This window comes from Betta splendens, chromosome 19, assembly GCF_900634795.4.
Source record: "Betta splendens chromosome 19, fBetSpl5.4, whole genome shotgun sequence".
NCBI classification, from domain to species: domain Eukaryota; kingdom Metazoa; phylum Chordata; class Actinopteri; order Anabantiformes; family Osphronemidae; genus Betta; species Betta splendens.
Window position 1 is genome coordinate 8,986,387 of NC_040898.2, and position 24,261 is coordinate 9,010,647.

At 51.2% G+C, this 24,261-nt stretch overlaps 1 protein-coding gene across 1 annotated transcript; it reads left to right on the forward strand.

The window, feature by feature from the left end:
* The first annotated feature begins 1,420 nt into the window (after nucleotides 1–1,420).
* LOC114845691 (SH3 and multiple ankyrin repeat domains protein 1-like) lies at nucleotides 1,421–24,134 on the forward strand. Its single transcript, XM_055504643.1, has 27 exons — nucleotides 1,421–3,874; nucleotides 6,154–6,357; nucleotides 6,966–7,037; nucleotides 7,112–7,220; nucleotides 7,309–7,460; nucleotides 7,533–7,700; nucleotides 7,900–7,941; nucleotides 8,509–8,625; nucleotides 8,716–8,793; nucleotides 8,877–8,943; nucleotides 9,108–9,283; nucleotides 9,366–9,499; nucleotides 10,125–10,264; nucleotides 10,427–10,540; nucleotides 11,010–11,088; nucleotides 15,118–15,200; nucleotides 15,303–15,427; nucleotides 16,022–16,157; nucleotides 16,322–16,402; nucleotides 16,562–16,570; nucleotides 16,755–16,781; nucleotides 16,876–16,932; nucleotides 17,041–17,153; nucleotides 17,590–17,716; nucleotides 17,797–20,986; nucleotides 21,069–21,962; nucleotides 22,189–24,134. The coding sequence occupies exons 1-27, from the start codon at nucleotides 3,380–3,382 to the stop codon at nucleotides 22,235–22,237; spliced, it is 7,038 nt and encodes a 2,345-aa protein (XP_055360618.1). The 5' UTR covers nucleotides 1,421–3,379; the 3' UTR covers nucleotides 22,238–24,134.
* Nucleotides 24,135–24,261: the final 127 nt, after the last annotated feature.

Sequence of the window (24,261 nt, forward strand, 5' to 3'; positions counted from 1 at the left end):
ACGGCTTGACTCATCGCCCCGTGTGTCTGACTACTTATGCTCAGCTTCGGCCGTGGCATCGGATCGCTCGCTTCTGCAGCTGCGTCGCGTCAAGATCCGCAGGCCCGTCCGACCAAGTTTAAACCCCGCCAGGCCCTCGGCACACGTTCTGACCCAATTATATCCTGTCTAAGGGGAAAGATAGCCCACTTTGATCTGCTGGAAGCCGCCGGCCAAGCTTAGGCTGACTGGTCTGGTTCTCTTTGTGTGCGTAACACTTTTCCAGAACAGATGTGTTTTAAGTGCAACCTGAAGGGAGAGCAGGATGTTTCCTGTTAAATGAGGTGGAGGTAATTATTCCAATCATCAACTATCTGATTAGCAGCAGTTATTTGATTAGATGTGCGGGTGATTGAGAGGCCACATCAGAGAGTTTCTGCTTCCTGTGAGGGAGATGCCAGAAACTCTTGGTATCACTTGAATGCTCGTATTTTGATCTGTCCTTTTCAAAATTAATCAAAGAACAGCGTGATGGTCAATTAGGCAGTTGGATTTCATCAAGCACAGATTAGATGAGCACCTAAAGAGTCTACACGACCATCATCAGAGCAACAAAAACGCAGGCTGGACAAACGAAGCATATATTTAAGGTTTATTTTTATGGCTTGCTGATGCATTATGCAGTGGAGGACCCACTTATCATCTCCAGGCAAAGGCCTTCCCCTTCAGACTCCTGCGTCAGAGCACCACCCCCAAACCTGATGGCTAGCGATGCGCCGTTCACCCAAAACCAAGCGTCCTCTCCCCCCTTTGTTGTGACTCATCGCATTCACGCTGTGCCGGAGCGTTCCTCGCGCCCGGCCCTCGTCGCTGGCGGTGGGAAGGCGGCTGAAGGGTAGAGGCCCAGCCGCAGAGAGGAATATAGAGGACACAACTTGGCCGCTCCACTTTCACGGGATGTTAAAGTGGGACAATCTGTTCCTTGGATGATCTCCAACTCTACTTTCTGGGGACCGATACACTGAAAATATATCTATACACACGCTCTGTCCTACATAGGGTGAGAGCGACTGAGTGAGCGCGGGAGAGGAAACAAAGAATACGAGCATCCATTAGGTCTTTGCAGCAGGTCGTGCTGTGTGTTTATGAATTAGCAGACGAAAGGCGAGGAGAAGCCCCTTTATGATTAGAGCCGCGCAATGTTCTGCAGCTGCTAAAAGCAAGTCGTTTAAGGCGGCGGCATTGAACAGCGCAACATCTGATTAGAAGCATTAATCTGATCCCATCAAAAGGTCCAGATTATGTGGAGAGATGGTGGCGAGCGCCGGGTCCAAGGAGCTGATTGATCCGCTGTGGCACCGTGTAGTTGAGGGTCACGGTGGTGGTGGTGGTGGTGGTGGTGGGGGGGGGGGGGGGGGTGCAAGGACGAGATGAGCCGTGACATCCATGATGGACGAGCGAGGAGGTGTGATTCCAGGAGCCACTGTTGCTCCTGTCGATCCGGGCTTCTTCGTGCCCCCCCCCCCCTTCTCGGCCGCTCGCCCTCCTCCACCCCCACGACCTGGTTACTCCGCTCTATGCAAACGCCGCCCCCTCCGTCTTTCCCTTCTCGCGCGTACTTCCTTATCTGGCCTGGTGCAGACTCGCTGTTGTTCAATATTTGATGAGACTTTGTTCATAAATCAAGCCTCTCTATTCCCCGCTGACACACTTGAATGATAGTGTTAATCTCCCCATGCTTGCGGAACGATGTCTTACTAGAATATATTTTCCATAGGTCGAACCCATTCTGTCTCGTGTGTTGTGGTTTTCTGCCCGTCTGAATTCCTGGCGCTGACAGACGCGTACGTCCCGCCCTGTCACTGCCACAGCGTCCTGGGGGGAATCCTTCCACCCAGAACTGCTCGACCAGCAGACTTCCGTCAAAGCGTGGACAGAGCGCGCTCGCTCGAATCCTCGGCCTCTCAAACGCTGCTCACTTTAAAGCGAAGGCATTTGGGGCAATTTACACAAAGAAGGCCCGAAAAAGTAGCTTCAACCGGCATCGGGGACCTAATTGTGTTCTAGCATTAACCGTTCTCTTGGTGATACTCACTAAACTCATCAAATGTTGTATCTTTGCGTATTGGCTTGCTTCCTTATCTCTACAATATTATTTATGTCAATTCCAGGCCACTGTAAGCTGAGCCAGACACCTGTCGATGTTCCTTGATCACCGATAGAGGTTGATAAGTCAAAAATTATAGATCACTTTATGCCCCTTAACCTGCATCTGTGCCATATTTTTACATATTCTATTAACAGCCGATCGACTGTTTATGTACTTGCATGTTGTTAGTCTGTGATCGAACGCCTCTAGACGTGTGTCCTCATTTGAGCTCGTCTCCATTGGTTCCATCTGTCCGTCCGAGCTCCGGCGAAACTCATCTGTTTCAGACTCCCAGCTCATTCGCTATTCAGAGCGCCGATCAGCCAATGAGGCGCTGGGAGATTCCCCCGCATCATTCGCCACCATCACCGCAGCTGCTGGCAACGGCCCCCGGATCCGCATGGCGGCAAACGCCCGGAGCCGCGACTCGCCACAGAACCGGGACAGAACATACGGTGGCGTCAGCTAGCAACGAGACGATCTTAAAGCAAAAATCCACCTGAAAAACAGAGTATTGTTTTAGCTCCATTCATTGATATCAGGACTTCATTCATAAAGGGAAAATCAGTGTAACTGGTATACTCACAATTCTCTGCCTACAAGCAGCACGCTGCCAATTTTAGTAAATCATTCATAGCATGTGGGCAATTTTGACAGTGAGTACAGGGTCAGTCACAGCACCTGATTTAAAAGCAACACAAGCATCACGGCGAGCAGGAGTAATCAGGGGGGTGGAGTTTTCCTTTAAGAGGCTCCCATTTGGCTGTTAGCCCTGGGTTGCGCCTCAGACGGAGCTCGGGCTCCATCATCGGAAGTCGCAATGATCTTGACCTCGTGTGAAGCTAAATTGCATATCCAACTCGCACTCCTCTGCAAAGAACCTGTGATGCCAATTCACAGCGTTTATATATAGCCCGCCTTTCATCAGCCTGCTATTCCCCGTTGCATTCCCAGTGGCTAAATGGAAAATGTGGACCAGCTCTGTGCTCATTCACACATGTGGACTTATTAGCATCGCCGGTGGCTAGATCCTCTATTATTGCACATACTAGGATAACACACATTCTAATTTTAAGCTCACTCCATCAGTGTGATGCCAAGTGTCAAATGACCAACGTTTACTTCCTTCTCTACCTGTTTCCCCACAGCATGTTTCTAAGGATGGCGCCGGTCTCATGGGATAGCCATGTTTTGTCCTCATGACAGCTATGTCACTCAGCCCTCTCTGCAGTGACCCCTGCACAGAAAAGGATGCTGGGAAATAACGAGCACTTTTATCCCGGTCAGGATGACAAAGACGGAGAGGATGAGGAGGAGGAAGAGGAGCAGGCAGGAGAGAACGGGGAAGGGGACCGGGGACGAGACACGGAGAATGGAGTGTTAGAGGGTCTGGAGGAGAGGGAGATGACGGGGGGACGACAGTCCTGGGAAGGCAAGGGCGGCGACGCCATGAAACCGGCAGCCATTGTGGTGGGCAGACAGAGGGCAGAGCGGCCGTTCAGGCCCGGCCTTCTGGGCAGCCGGGGAATCCCCTACACGGCCGGTCACGTCCCGCTTTATCACCACGCAGCCAGTAAACAGCAGAATTTGATCGCAGCCAATCAGCAGCCTCACCACCCGGGACTGAACGCCCTCCAGAAAAGACGGGCCCCAATGGAGCGCAGCATGACCACGGCGGCGCCGCTGGAGGACGCCTTCCTCACCATGATGGTGTTTCGGGTCGGGATCCCTGACATCAAACAAACGGTAGGTGTCCGTCCGCACCAGCCACACCACGAAGCCACGACCATGAGCCTGAATCAGACCTTGAGGAGAAAAGTTGTATCAAACTTTTAGAAATTCCAGTTACTAGAATAAAACTTCCCAAACGGGGCATGAGGTCTTTCCAAATGAGGAATTGGTTCAAGCCGAGTCTCGCAGGTATTCGCTCCTCAGAGAGAGAAGACTTCCATTTGACAAACAGGAATGTCAGGCTGCTTTACACCAGTAACTGAGGGAATGACCTCCTAAAAGCCAAAGTCCAGCCTCTTTGCATCTGTAGCTGTTTTACTTTGCTATTAAAACACTACAGACGAGCTGTACAAGTAGATCTCACACTGTAGACGTCTCACAGGCCCCGAGAGGAACGTGGGGTTTGACCCGCGTCGAGCAGCAGAACCGTGCAGGCGTCTGCCTCAGGTCGGGTCCGGCCGTGATTAGTTTCCCAACCTGACGTTTGTATCACTTCACACTTGTGGCAGGTCCCGTGCGTCCGGTGGCGGCAGGTGAGAATTGTCCAGCCACAAACACCATTTCCAGGTGAGAACGGCCCGGCCCGCTGTGACTCCCGCTCCCCACTCCTGTCTCCCAGAACACGCCGACTGTTCCCGGTGTCAGCTGATATGCCCTCAATAAAACAGTAATTGCTAATTATCTAATGGGTTTTTAATGAGTTTGGGGAGAGCTGGGGAGGCGAGCGACTCGGAAAAGGAAATAATACGCGAGCGCCGTGTCTGTGGGCTTTCTTCTACGTGAAAGCTTATCGAAGTTAATGCTGAGGGTTTCACAACGGGGAGTGAATGGCAGGAGCTACTTAAAGAGAGAGAGCGAGGAAGTTATGAAAATAGGGCTGTGGAGGGAATAAGTAACAAGGAGGATGTATGCATTTACCAAGAACAGTCAGGGAGTCAATCGTGCTCCCGCACGGAGACTGGTGCTGGCAGAAAGACCTCAAACTATAATATACACTATACATTACATTAGAGCCCTCTCCCAGGGAGAGCCAATCACAAATACACACACTAGTACACAACTGCAATCCCATAGGAACACACACACACACACTCTCGACTGCTCCATAACTCGCTTATAAGCCTGCACACACACACACACACACACACACACACACACACACACACACACACACACACACACACACACACACACACACATCCTCATCATGTGGTTTACCTCCCGGGGACCACCAAGACATTGCTACGGCAACGGGCGCCTGCCTACACTAATGAACTGGTTGCCATGCCAATGGAGTTAGCTACACTATCAACTACTGCATCTTAGTGGGGGAGCTGTGGAGGGAGGGGGCTCGCTGGGTGGAGGGTGGGGGGCGAGGGGGGGCACGGGGAGTGTGCTGAGCTGTGCAGTTTGTACTCTGAGTTCTGTGGAACGGAACGAGAGCGCGGACACAAACATCTCGTTTAGCCCTGAGCCCCGCTGTTAACACCCTGTTCCCACTCCAGCTCCGTCCTCCGGCTCCAGACTCTAATAAGAAAAGGGACGAGGAAGGTGATCTGGAAATGCTGAGAAAATGGGATAATACGAGGAAATAGGCAGTGCAGGAATCAGCGTGAAATCAAGCTGGGCACAGTGCGTACACAGAACACATCTGAGATGTGTGTTTGGGGAGCCTCTGGTGAATCACACACACACACACACACACACACACACACACACACACACACACACACACACACACACACACACACACACACACACACACACACACACACACACCCAGTGAGATGCCAGAGACAATTTTCTCTCCAAACTAGACTTGTTTTTTCAGTCCGGATCGTGGTGCAGATCTGACATAATGCATAAAGAGATCAAAGACGAACAGAACCAAAGGGAAATATTTATTCCACTATAAAATCTTCACTCCTTTTTTTTTTTTTACAAGTAAGGAGAAAACAGTGGCGTGGAAATAAAGCCCAGAGCTCCTGGTAGCGTTGAATAAGTCAACTTGGTTCCATGAATGTGGCATGTGATTAATTATTCAGACGAGGCGCATTCATATTCTGCCTGCGTCACATTCTCATGCATTTATCATCCTCCAACTTATGTTGAAACAGTCGTACCACATCATTGAATAATAACATCAGACTAAGTGGTTCGGCTGGAATGACCATCACAGGGAGGACATGTTTTATATTTACAAGCCCGTGTCAGTGACTTTGAGTGCTCTCTAGTATTTCTACCACGTAAAATAATGACCTGACCGACGCTGTTTTGGCCGCTGTGTCTGTCAGAGATGTCTCCAGTTTGACCAGGACTGCACCGTGTGGCACGCCAAGCAGCAGATCATCTGCTCCCTCACCGAGTCGCTGTGGGACGTCTACAACTACGGCCTCTTCCTTCCGGCGGGAGACGGACAGGACGCCAAGTTCCTGGAGGAGGAGCGGGCCCTGAGGGAGTACGCACAGTCCTTTGAGAAGGGAGTGCCTTATCTGGAGGTATGGAGACATCACTAATGCTCCCTCTACAATAATATTTTTATCTCCATATCCCTCAAAAACAATTATTTTAATTAAATTATCAATATTATGTGACTGTCAAATTATGTTTTCCACTTTTTGGGATCTGGGTTGATAAATGGCATCAATATGAAGTTTGCCTGCTGTAATATAATGGTCCCACAGCGCCCTCTAGTGGCCAAGGCGCTGTTACTGTTGAAGTGCTGGGTGCGGCTTACAGTATCACACCACACGGTTCACATCACTGACTCAGAACATGCTTGTGCCCTGCAGACACATCGTCTGCATATGCAGTGTTTATGGCACGGGTAATGAATTTTGAATCAGTGAATCCATATTGTTGGTGATTGTTTACACCAATTCAACCCCTTTCTTCATGTGTTTGAATGCAAATCAGGCTTTAATCTCATTTTTATTCCCAGCTCTGCTTCTGAGTTTCAAATGCTCATAATGAACAGCGCCATGTGAATCACAGCACAATTAGCGACGTTGTTGTTATTGTCTCTATATGCCCTGTGCTGATCAGCTGAACTGTGATGCAGTGAGATGATTCACGGTTTTCACACATATCTTTTTCTGCTCCTCAGTTTAGATACAAAACCAGAGTTTATAAGCAGACTAATCTGGATGAGAAGGCTCTCGCCAAGCTCAGCTCAAAGGTATTTCTGCTCTTTCAAAACATGCCCCGTGCTCCCCAGTCGTTCCTCCTCACTCACACCTTGGCCTCTTTTAGGCCAGTCTGAAGAAGTTCCTGGATTACGTTCAGACTGGAGCAATAGAGAAAATGGCAAAAATCCTGGATAAAGGTCTGGATCCAAATTTCCACGACCCTGACAACGGAGGTGGGTTTGTCACACGGCAGCGCTCGCTGTTCTAGGGTTCACTCAAACACGTGTCCCCCCCCCCCCCCCCCTCCCCCAACCCCAACAGAGACCCCGCTCTCCGTGGCCATGCAGTCCGGCCTGTCGCTGGACGGCATCAGGGTGCTGGTCCAGGGAGGGGCTCACTTGGACTTCAGGACCCGGGACGGCCTGACGCCGCTGCACAAAGCCGTGCGGGCCCACAACCCCGGCGGGCTGATGGTGAGGATGGTGGAACCGATGGGGAGCGGCTCGCAGCCGCCACGGCCATTCACAATGCTCTCCTCCCGCCAGGCCCTCCTGTCCCTGGGGGCGTCTCCGGACTATAAAGACCGCTGTGGCCTGACCCCGCTGTACCACACTGTACTGGCAGGGGGCGACACCTCCTGCTGCGAGACCCTGCTCTACTACCGGGCAAAGTTGGGGACGAGGGACGAGAACGGCTGGGACGAGAGTCACCAGGTAGTCGGCCCGTCCCAGTATCCGTCGGTCCAACGGTTTCCTTTCATATTTTCTGGCGGAGCCTCGCTGGTCTTTGTCTCCATGCACGCACGTCAGCGCTGTACAAATACCCCCCCGTCGCCCTCAGTCTCTCCCTGCCATCTCCTCCCGGCCTTCCTCACTCATCTCCACTCTCTCTCCTCCCTCTCTCTTTCCATAGCGCAGGGATGAAGAGGAGTTTGGAATGGAAGAAATACATAAGGTATCCTTCATCCCAGCTGATAGCGACCAGGCCGCTCATAAAGCTCCTCAGTTCTCACCCTCCTAGAGCTGAATCCACCTGATATCACAGTATCTTACTGTAGATATGGGTGCGTTGCCTGCATTCGCGTCTCGCTGGCATTCTGGGGCATTTGCGTTTGCGCTGTGAGCTGGTTGTCATGGTATTTTATTTTGGTTTCTTTCTTTACTTTGTTCGTATCTTGTGATATTTTAGTCGCTGCAGAAAAATATGAGGAAACCTCTCAGGCTGCTGAAGGCTCCTTTTTTGTTGTTTTTATGTTTTTTGTCTCTTTTCTTTTCCACCATGGTGCAATGTAATTGGCTCTGACCTGTTTTTCTGTAGCAGTAATTATGGATCTAAATGTGGATAGAAAACATTCCCTTCCTTTTCTCTTTGTAATTCTTGTGTCTCTTACTGTATTCTGCCCCTTTTCTTAGCTCTCTTCTCAAACGGCCCTGTCTATGAAATTACCCCCCTTCACGTTAACATTTCTCTGTCTTTATATTTTCAAACTGACGCTCTATCGGCGTGTGTTGCAATCACAAGGCTTGTCAGAACGGCTTTGCCCAGCACTTGGAGCATCTGCTGTTTTACGGAGCAGACACCACGTCTCAAAACGCCTCAGGAAACACCGCACTTCACATTTCGGCCCTGTACAACAAGGCGAGTATGGGACCAGATGGGTCAGAGGAACAGCTTGAGAGGACGTTTTCTGAAGGTGTTAATTGAGCCTTTGCCCCTCTGAATGAGCAGGAGAGCTGTGTCCGCGTTCTCCTGTACAGGGGAGCCAATAAAGAGGCCAAGAACAAGCACGGTCAAACCCCTTTTCAGGTAAACGCTTCAACGTTTCATCTGATCCGCCTGCTCACAAGCCTGAAATGGAACTAGACAATTCTGAGACGGTGTGTTTGCAGCTTGCTGTAATGTCTGGTCACTTTGAACTCGGGGAACTTCTGAAGAACCACAAAGATTCGGACGTAGGTATGTTTTCATGTCAGACTGTTCAGCCACATTTATTTTTACCCATAGCACTCCTATTTGCTTCTATTTTTCTGAATAGCGTCATAATGTTTACTTCCTCTCACGCTGTCTGCTGCTCCCTCACCCTAACGCCTCACCCTAACGCCTCGCATCTCCGTCTTCAGTGCCCTTTTTGGAATCTCCAAAGTATGTTCCTAAGAGAAGAGAGAGTTCCCACACGCTGCCTCTTCCCTCGCTTCACTCCCACCCTCTGCTGCGAGCCAACAGCGATAACACCATGACCCAGTCGGACCCCCTGGGGTTGCCCATCAAGGCTGGAACCAATCCCAACCCCGGACAGGTACTTGTTGGATCTACCAGTCTCATAATGAACTTGTCTGCTGCACATCTGCTTTAAAATGGCGCCTGGTGTGTTCCTACAGGCCCAGCGCAGGGCCTCCATAGGCATGAGAAGCTCCAGCAGCCCCAGAACCCGCACCCGGTCCCCATCCAGAGGAAGGGGAGGAGGCCAAAGCGACACCGAGGAGAGGCATCGGCAGCCACGAGGCCGACACGGGTAAGAGCGGTGGTCACAGCTTACATGAAGGAGAGGGAGCCTGGCGAGGTCCACTATCAGCCAGGGGTCGCTAACCTCCAGTTACGGGGAAGCAACCCTTCGCGTCTCCGCTGCATACCAGCTGCTATTTCTGTCTGCAGGCGTGTCGTGAATTCGAGGCGTGGAGCCGGTGGGCATTGTTGTCCGTCGGCCCAACATGAATAGACGAGCTCCGCTGGGCTTAGGAGCAAAGCGGTAGAAAGGCAGCAGCTAACTGGACACGCGAACGCAAGAGTCCTGTGAACCTTACTGCAGCCATCAACACATTTAAAGGGTCCTCCTTCCTCACATTCCCTCTAGAGTCCCCTATTAGCACATAATAAATTGTTTACTGCAGTAAATGGCATCTATTATGCTGCATGATTATGTAATTCTTTGTGATATACTGCGTGTACTGACTGACAGAGAACACGACTTTAGCATGCGCCGCTATGACGGCTTAGCATGACTCAGCCACTGACTGTCTCTGAACTAGCCGGGGCGAGTTGCCTGGCGTCTCGTTTTGTCTCGTTGCGTTTTCCACAGTCCTACCTCACGGCTTTGCGAGTGACTCTGCCTCCCCCCTCCCTCCCCCCTCTGTCTGCAGGGCAACCTCGGCGGGCAGCGGGGGAGGTCAGGTGAAGCGCATGTACAGCGCAGTGCCGGGGCGGGTGTACGTGGCCACTCGGGCCCACTCGGCCGCCGGAGACAGGGAGCTGTCCCTCAGCAAAGGGGACAAAGTTAAAGGTGACAGGAAGTCAGAAGTAAAAGAAAGCATGATGCCTAATTGCACAAGGAGGATTGTACATTGATCAGAATGTACCTATGCGTGATGGCGGGTGAGGGAGGTGTGGGAGAGGAGGCGGGTGTCTGCCACTCTAACTGTGCCTGTGTGTTGGCCTCTCTCAGTGCTGAGTGTGGGAGAGGGGGGGTACTGGGAGGGCACAGTTAAAGGTCGCACCGGCTGGTTCCCTTCAGACTGCGTGGAAGAGGTGGCGGCTCTCGGCAAAGACAATCGATCAGGTATGAAAAAAGTCGACGCTTCACCTTTATGTTGGTGTTTTAAAAATACACTCTCTCTTTTTAAAATTTTGCTGTAATATGTAGAAACACTGAAGATTTCAGCTTTCCTTTTTTAATCTTTTTGAACTGTTGCTGCATAGATTGAAATCATTTAGGTGATATTTCATTAGCCGTATTAGACATGCTGGAGGGAAGGGCATTCTGGTAAATGGTTTACTTACTCCCTCAGGACGCCGATATCCTTTAAGTCACTGTAACTCCCATGTCACATGTCACAAGCTTGTTTACAGTCGGTTCTAATTTCACAGCCGCACCGTTTCATCCAGTCAGAAAACCAATGAAGACCCAAGCAAGTGTCAAACGTGTCTGATGAACTTGTGCCTCGTGCTGCCACACTTCTAGAAAAAAGCTAGCAAGGCGGTGTCGTGATGGAAGCTCAGCATGTGTTTTGCGTCCATGTGCTTTGCAGAGACGCGGAGCGACAAAGCCAAGAGGAAGCTCTTCCGCAATGTCACCGTCGGAGCCTATGACGGCACCGAGGGCCCCAGGTAATGTAAAGACGAGACGGACCAGCGTCGGTCTGAAATGCTGAATGTGTTTAAAGGTGAAGCTGTGTTTCATGGACGGGCCTCGGCGGGTTCCTCACCGCGTGACACCCGCCGCGTCCTCCCACATCCTGTCTGTGTGTTTGCCGCGTGTCGCTTCCCGCGAGGCCCCTTCTTGGCCGCAGCGGCGGGAGTTTGCTCCCTTGACACCTCCGCGCGCGTGCACGCGCCACACCAGCCTTTGCTCCCGCGCCGGAAATAAAAAAAAAAACCCGAGCGTTACGCGCAAATACCCTCGCGTTATGCGCTCGCGCTGATGAGTCACGAGGAGGCTGATTGCTAGCGTCTTCGCTAGTCGTCACTTTACGGCCGCAGATTGCATCACCCGCGAAGGCTTCGCTTGTGTTTTAAATGGAAGCAGCAGCCGCTGGGGTTGCATTATCCGCGTTAAGTTGGTTAAGTGTAATTGCGGCGCTGTGGTGAAGTGGTGCTCAATTAAGAGTGAGGTGATCCAGATCATGTTCCCTCACTGCAGCTAGGCATTTGGGAGAATGTCAATTACTGTTTGAGAGAGAGCGCGAGATGGGAGAGGGGGGCGTGTTTGTTGGCGTGGCGGCGATGACAGCTCCGCTTTGGCGGCGAGCGAGGAGTTGGCAAGTTGGCGAGTGTGTGTGTAAGTAAATCCAGGGTGGGAATCAGCTGTTAGTATATCTGTGATACACCAGTCTGTGGATAAGCAAATATGAGCTTTCTCCCTCTCTCTGTCTGTTCTGCTGCTTTATTCCCATCCCCCATCTCGTCCTGAAATGCATCTCTCCTCTCCCTCTATTTTATGACTGTCGTCCACCAGCACACACTCAGCCTGTTGTGATAATCTACTATTGTCTTCCTGTCGCTGCGTCTCTGTCTTTCTTTCTCTAGTCTGAAGTGTGCGGGGTGCAGATCAACGCGCGCTCTCTCTCTCTCTCTCTTCCTCTCTCTCTCTCTCTCTCTTCCACTCTCGCTCTCTCTCTCTCTCTCTTCCACTCTCGCTCTCTCTCTCTCTCTCTCTCTTCCACTCTCGCTCTCTCTCTCTCTCTCTCTCTCTCTCTCTCTCTCTCTTCCACTCTCGCTCTCTCTCTCTCTCTCTCTCTCTCTCTCTCTCTCTCTCTCTCTTCCACTCTCGCGGCTTTCTTCGACTGAGCTCTCGCTGGAGGACCGGGAGGCGGGGAGGAGGCGATGTAGCGCGCGCGCGCGCAAAAGAGAGAGAGGGGGAGCGAGCGAGCGAGAGAGAGGCGGGGGGGACATGGCAATGGGGGGATGCGGAGAGAGAGATTTCTCTCTCTCCCTCTCTTCTTCGTGGCCGTCACTGGGCCCCAGAAACAGGAGCGTGTGGTTCATTTACAGGTAGCGGCTGTTTCCTCATTCATTGGCTGGCTATGGATGTGAGGAGAGGACAATGGAGAGAGGGGAGAGGTAGATGATGCTACTGAGAGGCCGTGCCTTTTCCAAGACAGACTAATAAGCTATGTATTCCGTGCGTGTGTCTCTGAGTGTGCGTGCATGCGTGCGTCTTAAATTTGATTTTTTTTCCCTCCTTCCTCTGCATGTGAATCAGTGGGACGCAGCTATTGAATGGAGACTCCGCCGCATGTTTATTTCTGTGTCTTCCTCCCGTGTCTCTGAGCGCTGTGTGCGTGTGTTAGCGCGTGAAAGGTAGCACATATTGATGCATTTCAGTCAGACAGTGTGGGTGTATTTCATTCTCTTTGAGTCATGATTCCTTTAAGCAGATATCCTCCATTCATCAGGATCCCTGTTCCCTCAAAGCGATGTCACGTCCCATATTTCCGTGTGTCTCGTTGTGTCATTAACTGATACGTTGCGTTATGATGGATAAATGTGAATGAGTGAGAAAAGTGGTGGCTGAGGTTTGTCAGTGTCCTCATTGGAGACACCGGTCATTTCTCTCTGTGTGTGTGTGTGTGTGTGTGTGTGTGTGTGTGTGTGTGTGTGTGTGTGTGTGTGTGTGTGTGTGTGACTATACACTGAGTGATATATATTAAGTGTATATACATCATAGTGCATGATTGCAGTGGGAACATCTGTCTTTTTCATCCATCTGCATCCACAGCGTGTGTCACTAACATCTGTCTGGTGGATGGGCATCGACCCCCATCAACCCCCCCCCCCCCAACAATCGCCTGTCTATCTGCATACGTTCAGCAGGTGAATGGTTAAAACAAAGCCTTTCGTTCCCAGTAATTGTGGATAGAAGAGAGGATGACTCAGGAGGGTACATAATAACTCTGGTCTCTCGTAGGCTTCCAGCTCCATGGCAGCCAGTTCACAGGGACGGTGTCCTACTAGCTAGTAGCTATTAAGCCGGGGCGTTTGTGCTTTTCATGGTCGGGCCATAGCAGTCAGTCGGGGCAACAGACCGGCCCAATAGGTTGTAAAGCATCAAGCCGGCGACAGTAAGTCCTGGTGCCCGAGGGACCACCGCCGGACACGTTCCCCCCCCTTGTTGCAGAGGACGGACGAGGGAGCGCGGCGGAACCGTCCACCCACTCCATGTTCCTTTGATCCTCGGAGAGGGAAAGCATGATGGTTGACAGGGTGAGAGAGAGAGAGAAAAAGGAATGAGGTGTGAGGAGCAGATGGCTGGAAGGCGGCTGTGCGTTGGCGAAACAGTAACATTGATGGAGAACACACAAGGGACGGACCTCAGTAGGGGAAACTAGCAGTCGTCTGTTCGGCGCTAAAGTTACGGCTTGGTGTCGAAGTCGGATTCTTCGGGCCTGTCGGCCGCCGCACGCGCGCCGAACTCCATTCTGTACAGCAGGAGGCGGCGTGAAATATAAAAGCACTGTGTTAATGTCGTTGCTGTATATACTGTACGTGTGGGTGGAGGTTTGGTTTCGCGAGGGGCGGAGGCAGATTTTATGAAACTGACGAAACAACACCTGGATGCGCGAGACCAGGTTTAGGTTGAGACGACAAATACTTGGTTTGGTGTCATTTTCATTGGGTTTGAGAAGGCCACGTTTTAAACACCCAGGCTTCCCGTTTACAGAGGAAAGTAATAAAATCCTTATTCCCAGTGGAAATTACATTGGAGTTTACCTAGACGGCATTATCCTGCATGATTTTCTGATTCCGTGTCCAGCCATCACTATAAAAACACCTGCTCTTCAACTAGGCTACAAGTCCCATTCGCTCACACTTGAACCTGTCGAGGAAATCCAATTCTTTTGATTTGATTACAGCTGGGCTGTCGGTTCGAGTTAAGCTGAGAGGCGCAAAACCAACACAAAAACCAGCAGGCCCGGGAAAGAAATATCTGGAATTTCTATGATATCATACAGCTCTGCTCCAGCCCCGGGCTCCCCGACAGCACCGGGGTGAACTGACATTGTTAGAAAGTCAAGTCCAGAAATGAGTCATGAGATGTGGCTGTGTGGAGTCTGTTTAAGCGGCTCTATATTAGAAGAGTTATGAAGCAGCTTGGCCACCAGTCCCAGACATGATAATGGAATAATGAAGGTGCTTCCTGGGACGCTTGATGCGCTGCTCTCTGTCTCCTAATGCGATTGCATCACTAATGCCTGCCATTGCTGTTGCCGGCGTCCCAGGCTGCACGAGGCCCGTTCGGAGGAGATTAGAGTCCCGTCCGACGTCTTGGCGTGTACGATTGGAAGTGTCACGCGTGACTAGTAGCGGCGTGCTGGAGGACGTGAAGCAGGATCCTGCCAGAGGCACTGTGATCTGGGCGTCTTTGGAAGTTTTTATTTTTTGGGGGGGTTGAGTTGCCAAGTGTGCATCAGCCGCGAAGAATTAGTATAGAAATCCATGTCATAGACGCCTCTTCCCACCAGAACCGCCTGTGTGACATTCACCAAACCATCTTTTGCTGCAGCGCCATTTCATGTGTTTTACAAAATACATTATTTGCATGACAGTAGCGGGTTATAAATATATATACTGCATATATATAAGTCACAAGCCATCTTCAAGCTCGTGTCTCTCTTTACGTCCTCTGCCCCTTCTTAGTGACTACATCATTAAGGAGAAGACAGTGCTCCTACAGAAGAAAGACAATGAGGGCTTTGGCTTTGTGCTTAGGGGAGCCAAAGGTGAGCCTCACCTTCAAAACTCTCCTCAGCCTCTGTAGGTTTGGGTTTCGTGCTCTAGTCCCCCCTGATCTACTCACGCTCACCCTTTTAACCCCCCTCCAGCTCAGACTCCCATAGAGGAGTTCACCCCGACGCCAGCTTTTCCTGCTCTGCAGTACCTGGAGTCTGTGGATGAGGGAGGAGTGGCATGGAGGGCCGGCCTGAGGATGGGCGACTTCCTCATCGAGGTACGCTCCCGCGAACGTCGCACTCACGTCGGCGCGCAACCCGGCGCTTTTCGCTCGTCGTCGCCGTTATTTTTGGCCGAGCGCGCGTACGACGCGTACGACCTGCGTCATCGTTTGGCTTTACATAATCACTTTGCCACTTTTACTTACCGACGCCGCTGCCAAGCGTTATTCAGAGGAATAAAGGAGACGACGCGAGCATAGCGTTATGCTAATTCAGCTGCTATTCTCTAGGAAGCTTTTCTGAGTCTGAGACGTGAGGAGCGACTGTAGGTGGAACAACTTGTCTGTGACACACGAGCAGCTCAGGCACTTTCTGGTCATTTTGTTCCTTTTAAAAGTTCCAGTAGGTTGCGCAGAGAACTCTGTTCCATAAATGGTGATTGTCAAACCTTTATTAAGGCTGACACATACAGCTAATTAGTATTCAACCTAATATGAGTCACTTTATAGCTGCCCAAGCCTTTGTAGCTGTGATTTACTGCAGCCGCTGCCTGAGTTGGTGGTGCAACCATCCAGGCGACTGTAATATGTCTTGAAAGAAAAACTATTTTCCTGATATGAGATCGATGCCCCTGTCTCCGCGTGTTGCAGGTTAACGGCCAGAACGTAGTGAAAGTTGGCCACCGGCAGGTGGTCAACATGATCCGACAGGGCGGCAACAGCCTGATGGTGAAGGTGGTGATGGTCGCCCGGAACCCCGAACTGGAGGACACGGCTCGGAAGAGAGGCAAGCGTGTGATGCTTCCATCCTGTGTTTATGACGCGACGCGAGGCTGATTGCATGTTTACTTCAGCCTAAAAGCCCGTTGCCATATGGTTATCGTTGGGGACCGCGTGTTTATGTGTGAACGCTAAACATTAGGCCGGTGTTTGGCCGGATTCTCTTGGCAGCTCCACAGCAGACCAAGAGGCTGACTCCTCCCGCCATCGCCCTGCGCTCCAAGTCAATGACATCAGAGCTGGAGGACATGGGTAAGATGATGGAGAGAGAAAATCTAAAGATGATGTAGTTTTTCTTTTACAAATGAGTTAGAAATTCAACCGAATTTGATGAGAAACTAGTCCTTTGATTTTTTGATGTTTTAAAGTCACAGCTCTTTTCTTTCCTTCTGAATCCCATGTGCTGCACAGTGGACAAAGGTGGGAGCCTCATGTGTACTGTCATTATCTTTTGTGTCCCCATCACCATCCGTCCCATCACATCAGCATTCACGCCATCACATGTTTTAGTATGTACCTCATCCTTTTATTTGCTTTGCACACATGACTACACAGCAGCTATAAACACAACTAATGTCTGCTTCACCCATTACGTATGCTGCAGCAGCCTCTCCGTGGAAAAAGAAAGCAGGTGAATATCAGGCTTTATCGTTACCCCCATCAGCCTCGGAGCTTTAATTAAAAGTCCCGCCTGTTTGATGCACCTTTTTTCTCCTCCTTTTCAGAATACGAGTCGTCTCAGGGCCCCGATAAGAAGAGGACAGTCTATCAGATGGCACTAAGTGAGAAATCACTCGTCTCGTGCTGCAACTTTGTTCTTTAAAAATCCTTGAGGGTTGTTTGGGCTCGGTTGAAACCCGTTGCCTGTGCTCCTCGTGTCTTCGCTCTAGATAAACTGGACGAAATCCTGGCTGCTGCCCAGCACACCATTACATCAGACAACCAGGGCCAGAGAGGTCACGGGGGAAAGAGGGACCGGAGCAAAAGCATTGTTGCAAATGAGGTACTTTTAGTACGTTTAGTAGGAGTTGGGCAAGGTGTAAAAGATGACAGACTCTGCATAGCCTTTTCCTAGAGCGGTGATATCACTTTAACAGATTAGACTGCAGGACATATCCAGTCAAGGAAGTGACTAATGCTAGAAAAAAATAAATCAACTTGGTCTGTATATTTCATATCTGTGTGGTCTGCTGCCCTCGCCCTGCACTTTAAAGAAAATGATTGACAATGTACCACCCACACCAAAACATTTGTTTAACCATGAGTCAGGTTGTGCCCGTTCATTTATGCTCTGTTGCCTGGTAAAACGCAGACCGACTGCTTCTCCTGTATCGCTTTGTGTACCGGTGTGTAAATCCTTCATCTCCTGACTTCACTCGCTTTCAAGTCCTTCTTTGTTCTTTTTCTTTTTTTTTTAAATGGTGCCCCAACACCTGAAGCAACCCTATGAGCAGCAGGCTTCTGTGAGCTTGGTGCAGCCTGGGCCCGGCTTTGGCTACAACCAAGCTCATTTCCAACCGGGCCACGGTCCTCAGCATGCGGTCATGATGCGGCAAAAATCTATCGGTAACAATATTCATTGTTTGACAGACTTTAGCAGATCAGGGGGAGTGTGTGTTGTTAAATGCTAATGTTGTTGTGTTTAGGCGTAACAGAGGAGGAAAGGCAATACCTCCACCCACCTGCTATGAAGCTGGCTCGCAGCCTGTCGGTGCCAGGGCCAGAGGAAATCCCCCCACCCCCCAACACCTCTGCACCAGAGCCCCCTCTATCTGCAGGACCTCATCCTGGCAGAGGCCCGGCTATGCCCATACCCTCTGTCTCTCAAACCCATTTCCAGTTCCACTCCCAACAAGTGCATCCTACTCAAGCAGGCTGGGAGAGGGGAGTCCCCGGTGGGATGAGCCAGCAGGTTATGGTGCCCACCCTCCGAAGACAGTCGGAAGGACTATGTGGCAGAGAGCAGGAGGCGCCCAGGAGAGGTGGGGGCAAGATGGGGGGGTTAAGGAGAGGCTACAGCAGTGCTACGCCGCCTACAAGTGCGAAGCCGAAGGCCCAGCAAGCGCAGCCGCAACACACGCACATGGCCAACCAGCAGGGGGGAGGGGTTGGCAGGGGGGCGGCCAGGAGGGGCGGCCGAGGGGCGCTGATGAAGCAGTCCAAGGTGGAAGACGGCCTGCGGCAGCACCGGGGGAAGGGGGGCACGGCCAAGGAGAAGAGCTCCATCCCCATCCCCACCATCATTGTTAAAGCCCCCTCCACCAGCAGCAGCGGGCGGAGCAGCCAGGGCAGCAGCATGGAGGCGGAGCCCTCCCAAGACGCCGGGGACCAGACATCGGCCGACGCCGGCCCGGACAGCCTCAACGCCAACCTGCCCTCGCCTCTCACCCCCTCGCCGCCCCAGCCCCCCACAGCCAGCCCCATGGCGTCGTCGACCGCTGCGCCGCCGGTTTCCTCGCAGCAGATCTCGGACAACTTGGAATACACGTCGACGTTCGGCACGGCGACCGGGGGAGGGGGCGCGCGGCGAGAACGGGAGCGTTTTAGGGAGATGCGAAGGAAGAGCGCGTCGTTCTTCCTCTCGTCCGAGGAGGACATCCAGGGAGAAGCCGGGGGAGGCGTGGGCGAGGGAGCAGGACCAACAGGACCCCGAATCCAACCTCTACAGGGCTCCCAAATGGAGGTGCCCGCCCCACGACTTCGACCCTCCAAGTCTATAGATGAGGGCATGTTTTCTGGAGACAACTACATCAACTACTCCAGCAGCATGCCCCCAGCCTTTGGCCTGCCAGAGTATTCCTCCCCTGTCCTCAGTCAGGATGGACAGCCAAAGTCGGCCCCCTCCATGTACGGCGCTCAGCCGGCTACTACCTTTATTCACCCGCTGACGGGGAAGGTTCTGGACCCCTCCTCCCCACTCGGCTTAGCCCTGGCTGCAAGAGAAAGAGCCCTTAAGGATGACCACAAGACTCGCAGAGAGGACAGGCACTTTGGTCGGCAGTTGTCCACAGTTGGGTCGTTCCCCACCCCGGTTCAGACCCCAACCCCTTCTCTCTTCGCAACCCCTACACAATCAACCTACAATTCTCCAGTGTCCCTCCACCTGAGCTCTCCCACCACCACCACCTCGCCTGCATCCCTGAGTCGGCCACAGTCACCAAGGATTTTACGTTTGGGAGGAGGTGGGGAGAGAATGGACAGAGAAAAGGAGGGAGGACCTAGGGAGGGTCTTAGAGTTCGCTTTTCCGAGGACAGAAACAGTCAGTATTCAACCCAGTATTACCCACAGAGCCCCAGGGAGCGAGAAAGAGACAAGGAGGTGTACGACGCTCGGTCTGCTCCACCCATACAGCCTCCTCCACCTCCAGCTCAGCCCGCACCCCGCAGACCTTCTTTTCTGCAGATGGAAAGTGCTCCAAACACCAGCTACATCCCACAGTACACCGTCCCCACAGCCCCGGCTCAGACACAAGACGCTATGGGAGAGCAAAGGGCAGGAGCAGGTGGAGGTCTGGGACTGATGGTTCTCCCTCCACCAGCTCCGTCAGTAGATGCAGATGATGAGTTTGTCTTTGCAGATCCCCTGCCTCCTCCTCTACAGTTTGCTAATGGCAAGAGAGAGAGAATCCAGGCGTCTCATCAGCAACATCAGCACCCAAGTCAGCACTCTGCTGCTGCTCCACCCCCTCCGCCCCCTCTTCCGTCTCCCAAGTCCTCGACTGCCCAAGCCTCTCCACAGGGTGGTGACTCTGCCGCCTCCAGCCTCACGTCTTACGACAGCGAAGTCGCCAACCTTACGCAGTCAGCTTTTTCCCCGTCTTATCCATCCCCACAGATATTTCCCCCTTCCTCCACCAACACCACCTCCGCTTCTGCTCTGCCTCCGACATCACTACACAGACCTCAGCCCGTGTCCCAGCCTCATCCCTATTACAGCGGTCCCAACGACCACTCGGTAGGTGGTCACCCCCCAGCGCAGGACAGAGGCACAGCTGCCCTCACCACCACCATGACCTATGCTACCACTACCATGACCGCTACTGCTGCCGCCACCACCACCACGATCTCACCAGCTTCATTTGAATACAGCATTACCATGGCTGGGCCCAAAGCTGGCCTCAGCACGGGGGGCAAAGCTGCTGACCACTCACATCACACTACAGGTACGCCTAAGAGTGGAGACTGGCAAGATACTGTGGTAGACTCTGGTATTGAGGAGCTGGACAGTCATAGCAGTAGCGACCACCATTTAGAAATGCTGGGGCTGAGGGGAGAGAGGGGAGGGGTCCTAGGAGAGGGAGAGAAAGGCGGTGAACATCAGGATTCTTGCACAACCTACTCAGGTGGGCAAATATATGAGGTGCACAGTGCCAAACTGGCAAACCCCGTGTTTCCAAAGATGACTCATTACAAGGAGGGGGGAGGGAGGGTCTCATCTGTAGCGTTACGTAGGCAGAACAGCACCAACCCTGCTCCTCTGCAGTTGCACAGACAAACCAACCCGGAAGATGCCAGGTTAGATGGAGCTCTCCTAGATGAAAGGAAGTGTAAGCAAAGTCGAGACAAAATGGAGGACGGCTTTAGCTCGGCCCTCGCTGCCTGCTTAGAGAGGCCTATGGACGCTCGGTCGCTGACCTGGGGGGAGGTTGAGGAACATGAGCACGGGGGAGGAGTCCAGAGGCCTAGCATGGTTTTGGAGGGCCGCAGGCTGCATTCGCCTCTTTCAGGCGTAAAGGCCAGTATCATTAATGAACTAAGCTCCAAACTGCAACAGATGAGTAGCATGAAGAGCATGGACGACTGGGGTCACGCTCCCAAATCACCCACCATGCACAGGTGTGTCTTCCGTCGCTTGTATTAAGATAGAACGTCTGGCTCCCTCTAACCAAAGTTGACATGTCCGCTCTGTGTCTTGCAGGTACTCAGCGGATTTCACCGATGCATTTCACAGCCCCCCTTCCGGGCGCTCCACCTCGCCGTTACCCACTTCCTCCCCGCAGCATCGTCAGATCCTGACGCCGAACCTGTCGGCCACCCCGTCCGTCTCCCCCTCCCCTCAAGTACCAGTTCAGCGCAACTGGACCCGCTCCCCGTCTCCACAGATGCCTTCATCCCCGGTGCATTCGCACCCTCCCCATTCCCCGACCTACTGCCCGTATCCAACATCACCGAAGCATCGATCCAAGATGCGAAGGCAGACTTTTGATTTCCAGTGCAGTCCCACAAAGGAGCGGTCTGCAGTCTCCCGGCGCCGAGCTCCGAGTCCTCTTATTTATAACACCGAGCAACCAAACCCCACACCTCCCAGACCTTCCTCTCTTCCCATTCTTCCCAGCACACCTGTCTACAGCAATCCTTTCGACTTCCCTGGGCCCCTTACTCCTCCATCTCCAGGCATATCCCTTGGTGACACCTACAAGGCTTCAACACCTCCCCTGTTCTCCCCATCTGGCATACAAAGTCCAAACCCTTTACTTGTGTCCCGCTCTATGTCCCCCACTCATTTTCTCTCTGGGGCCTCCTCCCCTTTGCACTTGCCCCCTAGTCCATCTTGCCTGAATTATCCCCATCTCACTCCTCCTCCACCAGCCAAACCCTTCGCCGTTAAGCCGCTGCCCTACTGGACCAAGTACGACGTGGCAGACTGGCTGGCTTACCTAAACCTGGGTGAACACCGGGAGCGTTTTATAGACAATGAGATCGACGGATCGCACCTCCCTTCGCTCACCAAGGACGACTTCTTGGACCTGGGGGTGACACGCGTCGGACACCGCATGAACATCGAGAGGGCGCTGAAGAAACTCACTGACAGGTGAGGGAAGACGTAGAGACTCTGGGACAAACCGAGGCAGCGTCTAAAGCTCAAAGGAAGCGCCAGAGTTTCTGCAAGTTAGCTGGATCATCCCTCTTCTTTATTAGAGTCTTATTATTTGATAAGTTTTCCCATCTTTCCCTTTCCCGGTAATAATCTATTTTATCCATCTTCATTTCATTTCCATCCATTCCTATTCTTTGATTTGCCCTCCTTCTCTTCCTAGGCGGCTCTCTCCTTTGCATGTCACTACTTCTCCCCGAGACACAGACTGACACGGTGACGGGGTGATATAGAGATGAAAGAAAGAGGGAAAACTAATTGAAAGATGAACAATAATAGAAGATGTACAAGAGAAGAACAGCGGACATCAACTAAATGCTGGATATGAGGAGAGTGTTGTCTTAAATCTGCTACACGTGTAGTGAAAACCTCTACATGACGTTTACTGGTCGAGAAAGTGTACGAAGGATTTAATACTATTATTTCAAAAATGACAATCTTCAACTGAAACTATATGTTAGAACTTTTGATGGACATGCATTTAATTAAACCCCAGTTCTGTGCTGTAAAACACAAACACCTATACACACACACACACACGCACACACAGTTCCTTTCGCGCGCCGACAGACGGATTCCGGCACCATCTGCTGCATAGCTGCGCCGAGGAAAACCTCCGCCTGGGTTCAAGGAAAAGTCGCAAAGTTGCTGCTGAAAACCCCAAAATGTTTCTGCTCCCAACATCCGTTTTGTAGCTTCACGCAGACGAGACATGGGTTTTGTTTGTAAATGCTGACAGAAACCAGTTATATACAGCTATAGTATTCTTTTTATATTTGCTATACTCCTCCAAAGGACCCCCCAATAAGCTTTGTATGTATGTACTTTGCGAGCACTGACTATATCTTACATGTTAAAGGAGATTCAGTATAGAGCCATTTGTTTTGTACCAAGTGGTCGCAATCATTCATTTCAAACCGGTCAGGGTATTTATATTATGTGAATATGAGGACATACAAATGCTGAGAAGATGTTGTTGTGAAGTAGATCAGAGATGGAAAGAGTCTGGTGTCATTTCAACCTGCACATTTTCTTTTGTCCCATGACATTGGCGTTTCGTGGGCACAGCACGGGTGGAGGGTGGGCTCGGTCCACTTTGGCGGCGCCGTGTTAACCGTGCGCGCTCACGCAGCAGGTGCAGTGATCAAAAAAGGGCTTTTCACCACTTCCACGTCTGCCTCACCTCAGTCTTCAGCCTCCGTGAGTCTGTGTTGCTGATTTTGTGCGTGTGTGTTTGTCAACCTGCATTGGTGCCAATGCCCCCCCGACGTACACTTTTCTCTTTCTAATGCCTTTTCAGAGACATATTTATAATAGACAGAAAACACTGATGTTTTCTCTCTCGTTGACAATCCAAGCGGCTCCATTTTCCACACAAACCCTCAAAGACAAAGGCTAAAACCTAATTGTTTGTCGGTGACAGTAAATTCTGTATAATGCACAGAGATGGACACACGAACACCAGTTCAGCAATTTCCTGCAGTGACTCTAACTGTAAGGCAACAACACATCATTTATAGATCTGTATGTAACAACAATGACAATTATAACATATAGTATAATAAAGATAATATTAGTTATGTAAACATTTTTAAGATCTCTGTCTTCCAGTAGTGTGGACACAATCTTTGACGCTTCGTTTTCATTTCGGGTTTTCTGTAAGTGCTTTCTATACTGCTGTGGCCCCGGTGAGGCCGACACACATTAGCTAACGCATATTCTCTCCGTGTGAGTAAAAACGATGACACTGTAGTCTCATGCTCAGCTGCCTCAGTGCTATGACATGATGGATGCTCTCGTGAGAACTCAAAGGACTGAGCAGTAGTGTAGAAAGCATCACATACTATAATTTAAAGGAATATTTTAGGTCTAGTCAAATGCATAATGAATATGACAACATACAGTATGAGAATAGTATGCAGAGATTATATATATATATATATACATATACATGCATAGATATATGTATATATTTATATTTATGAATATAAAGTTTTGTTTAAAATTAAATAAAATATATACTGATAAATGATATGATAGAGGTACAACTGTACAACTAAGGTGTTGAAATAAAGGCTAAAATAAACTGTGGCATTGTTGTGATACTAATTTTCTCCCTGGATTCCTTCTTCTGACAGCTTCACATAACCATCCAATTTGAAGCGCCGTGTTTGAATTGAGTCATTTGGCCGCAGCCCGTCTCAGCGCCGCTGTGGGAGAACACAGCATTGTTTTC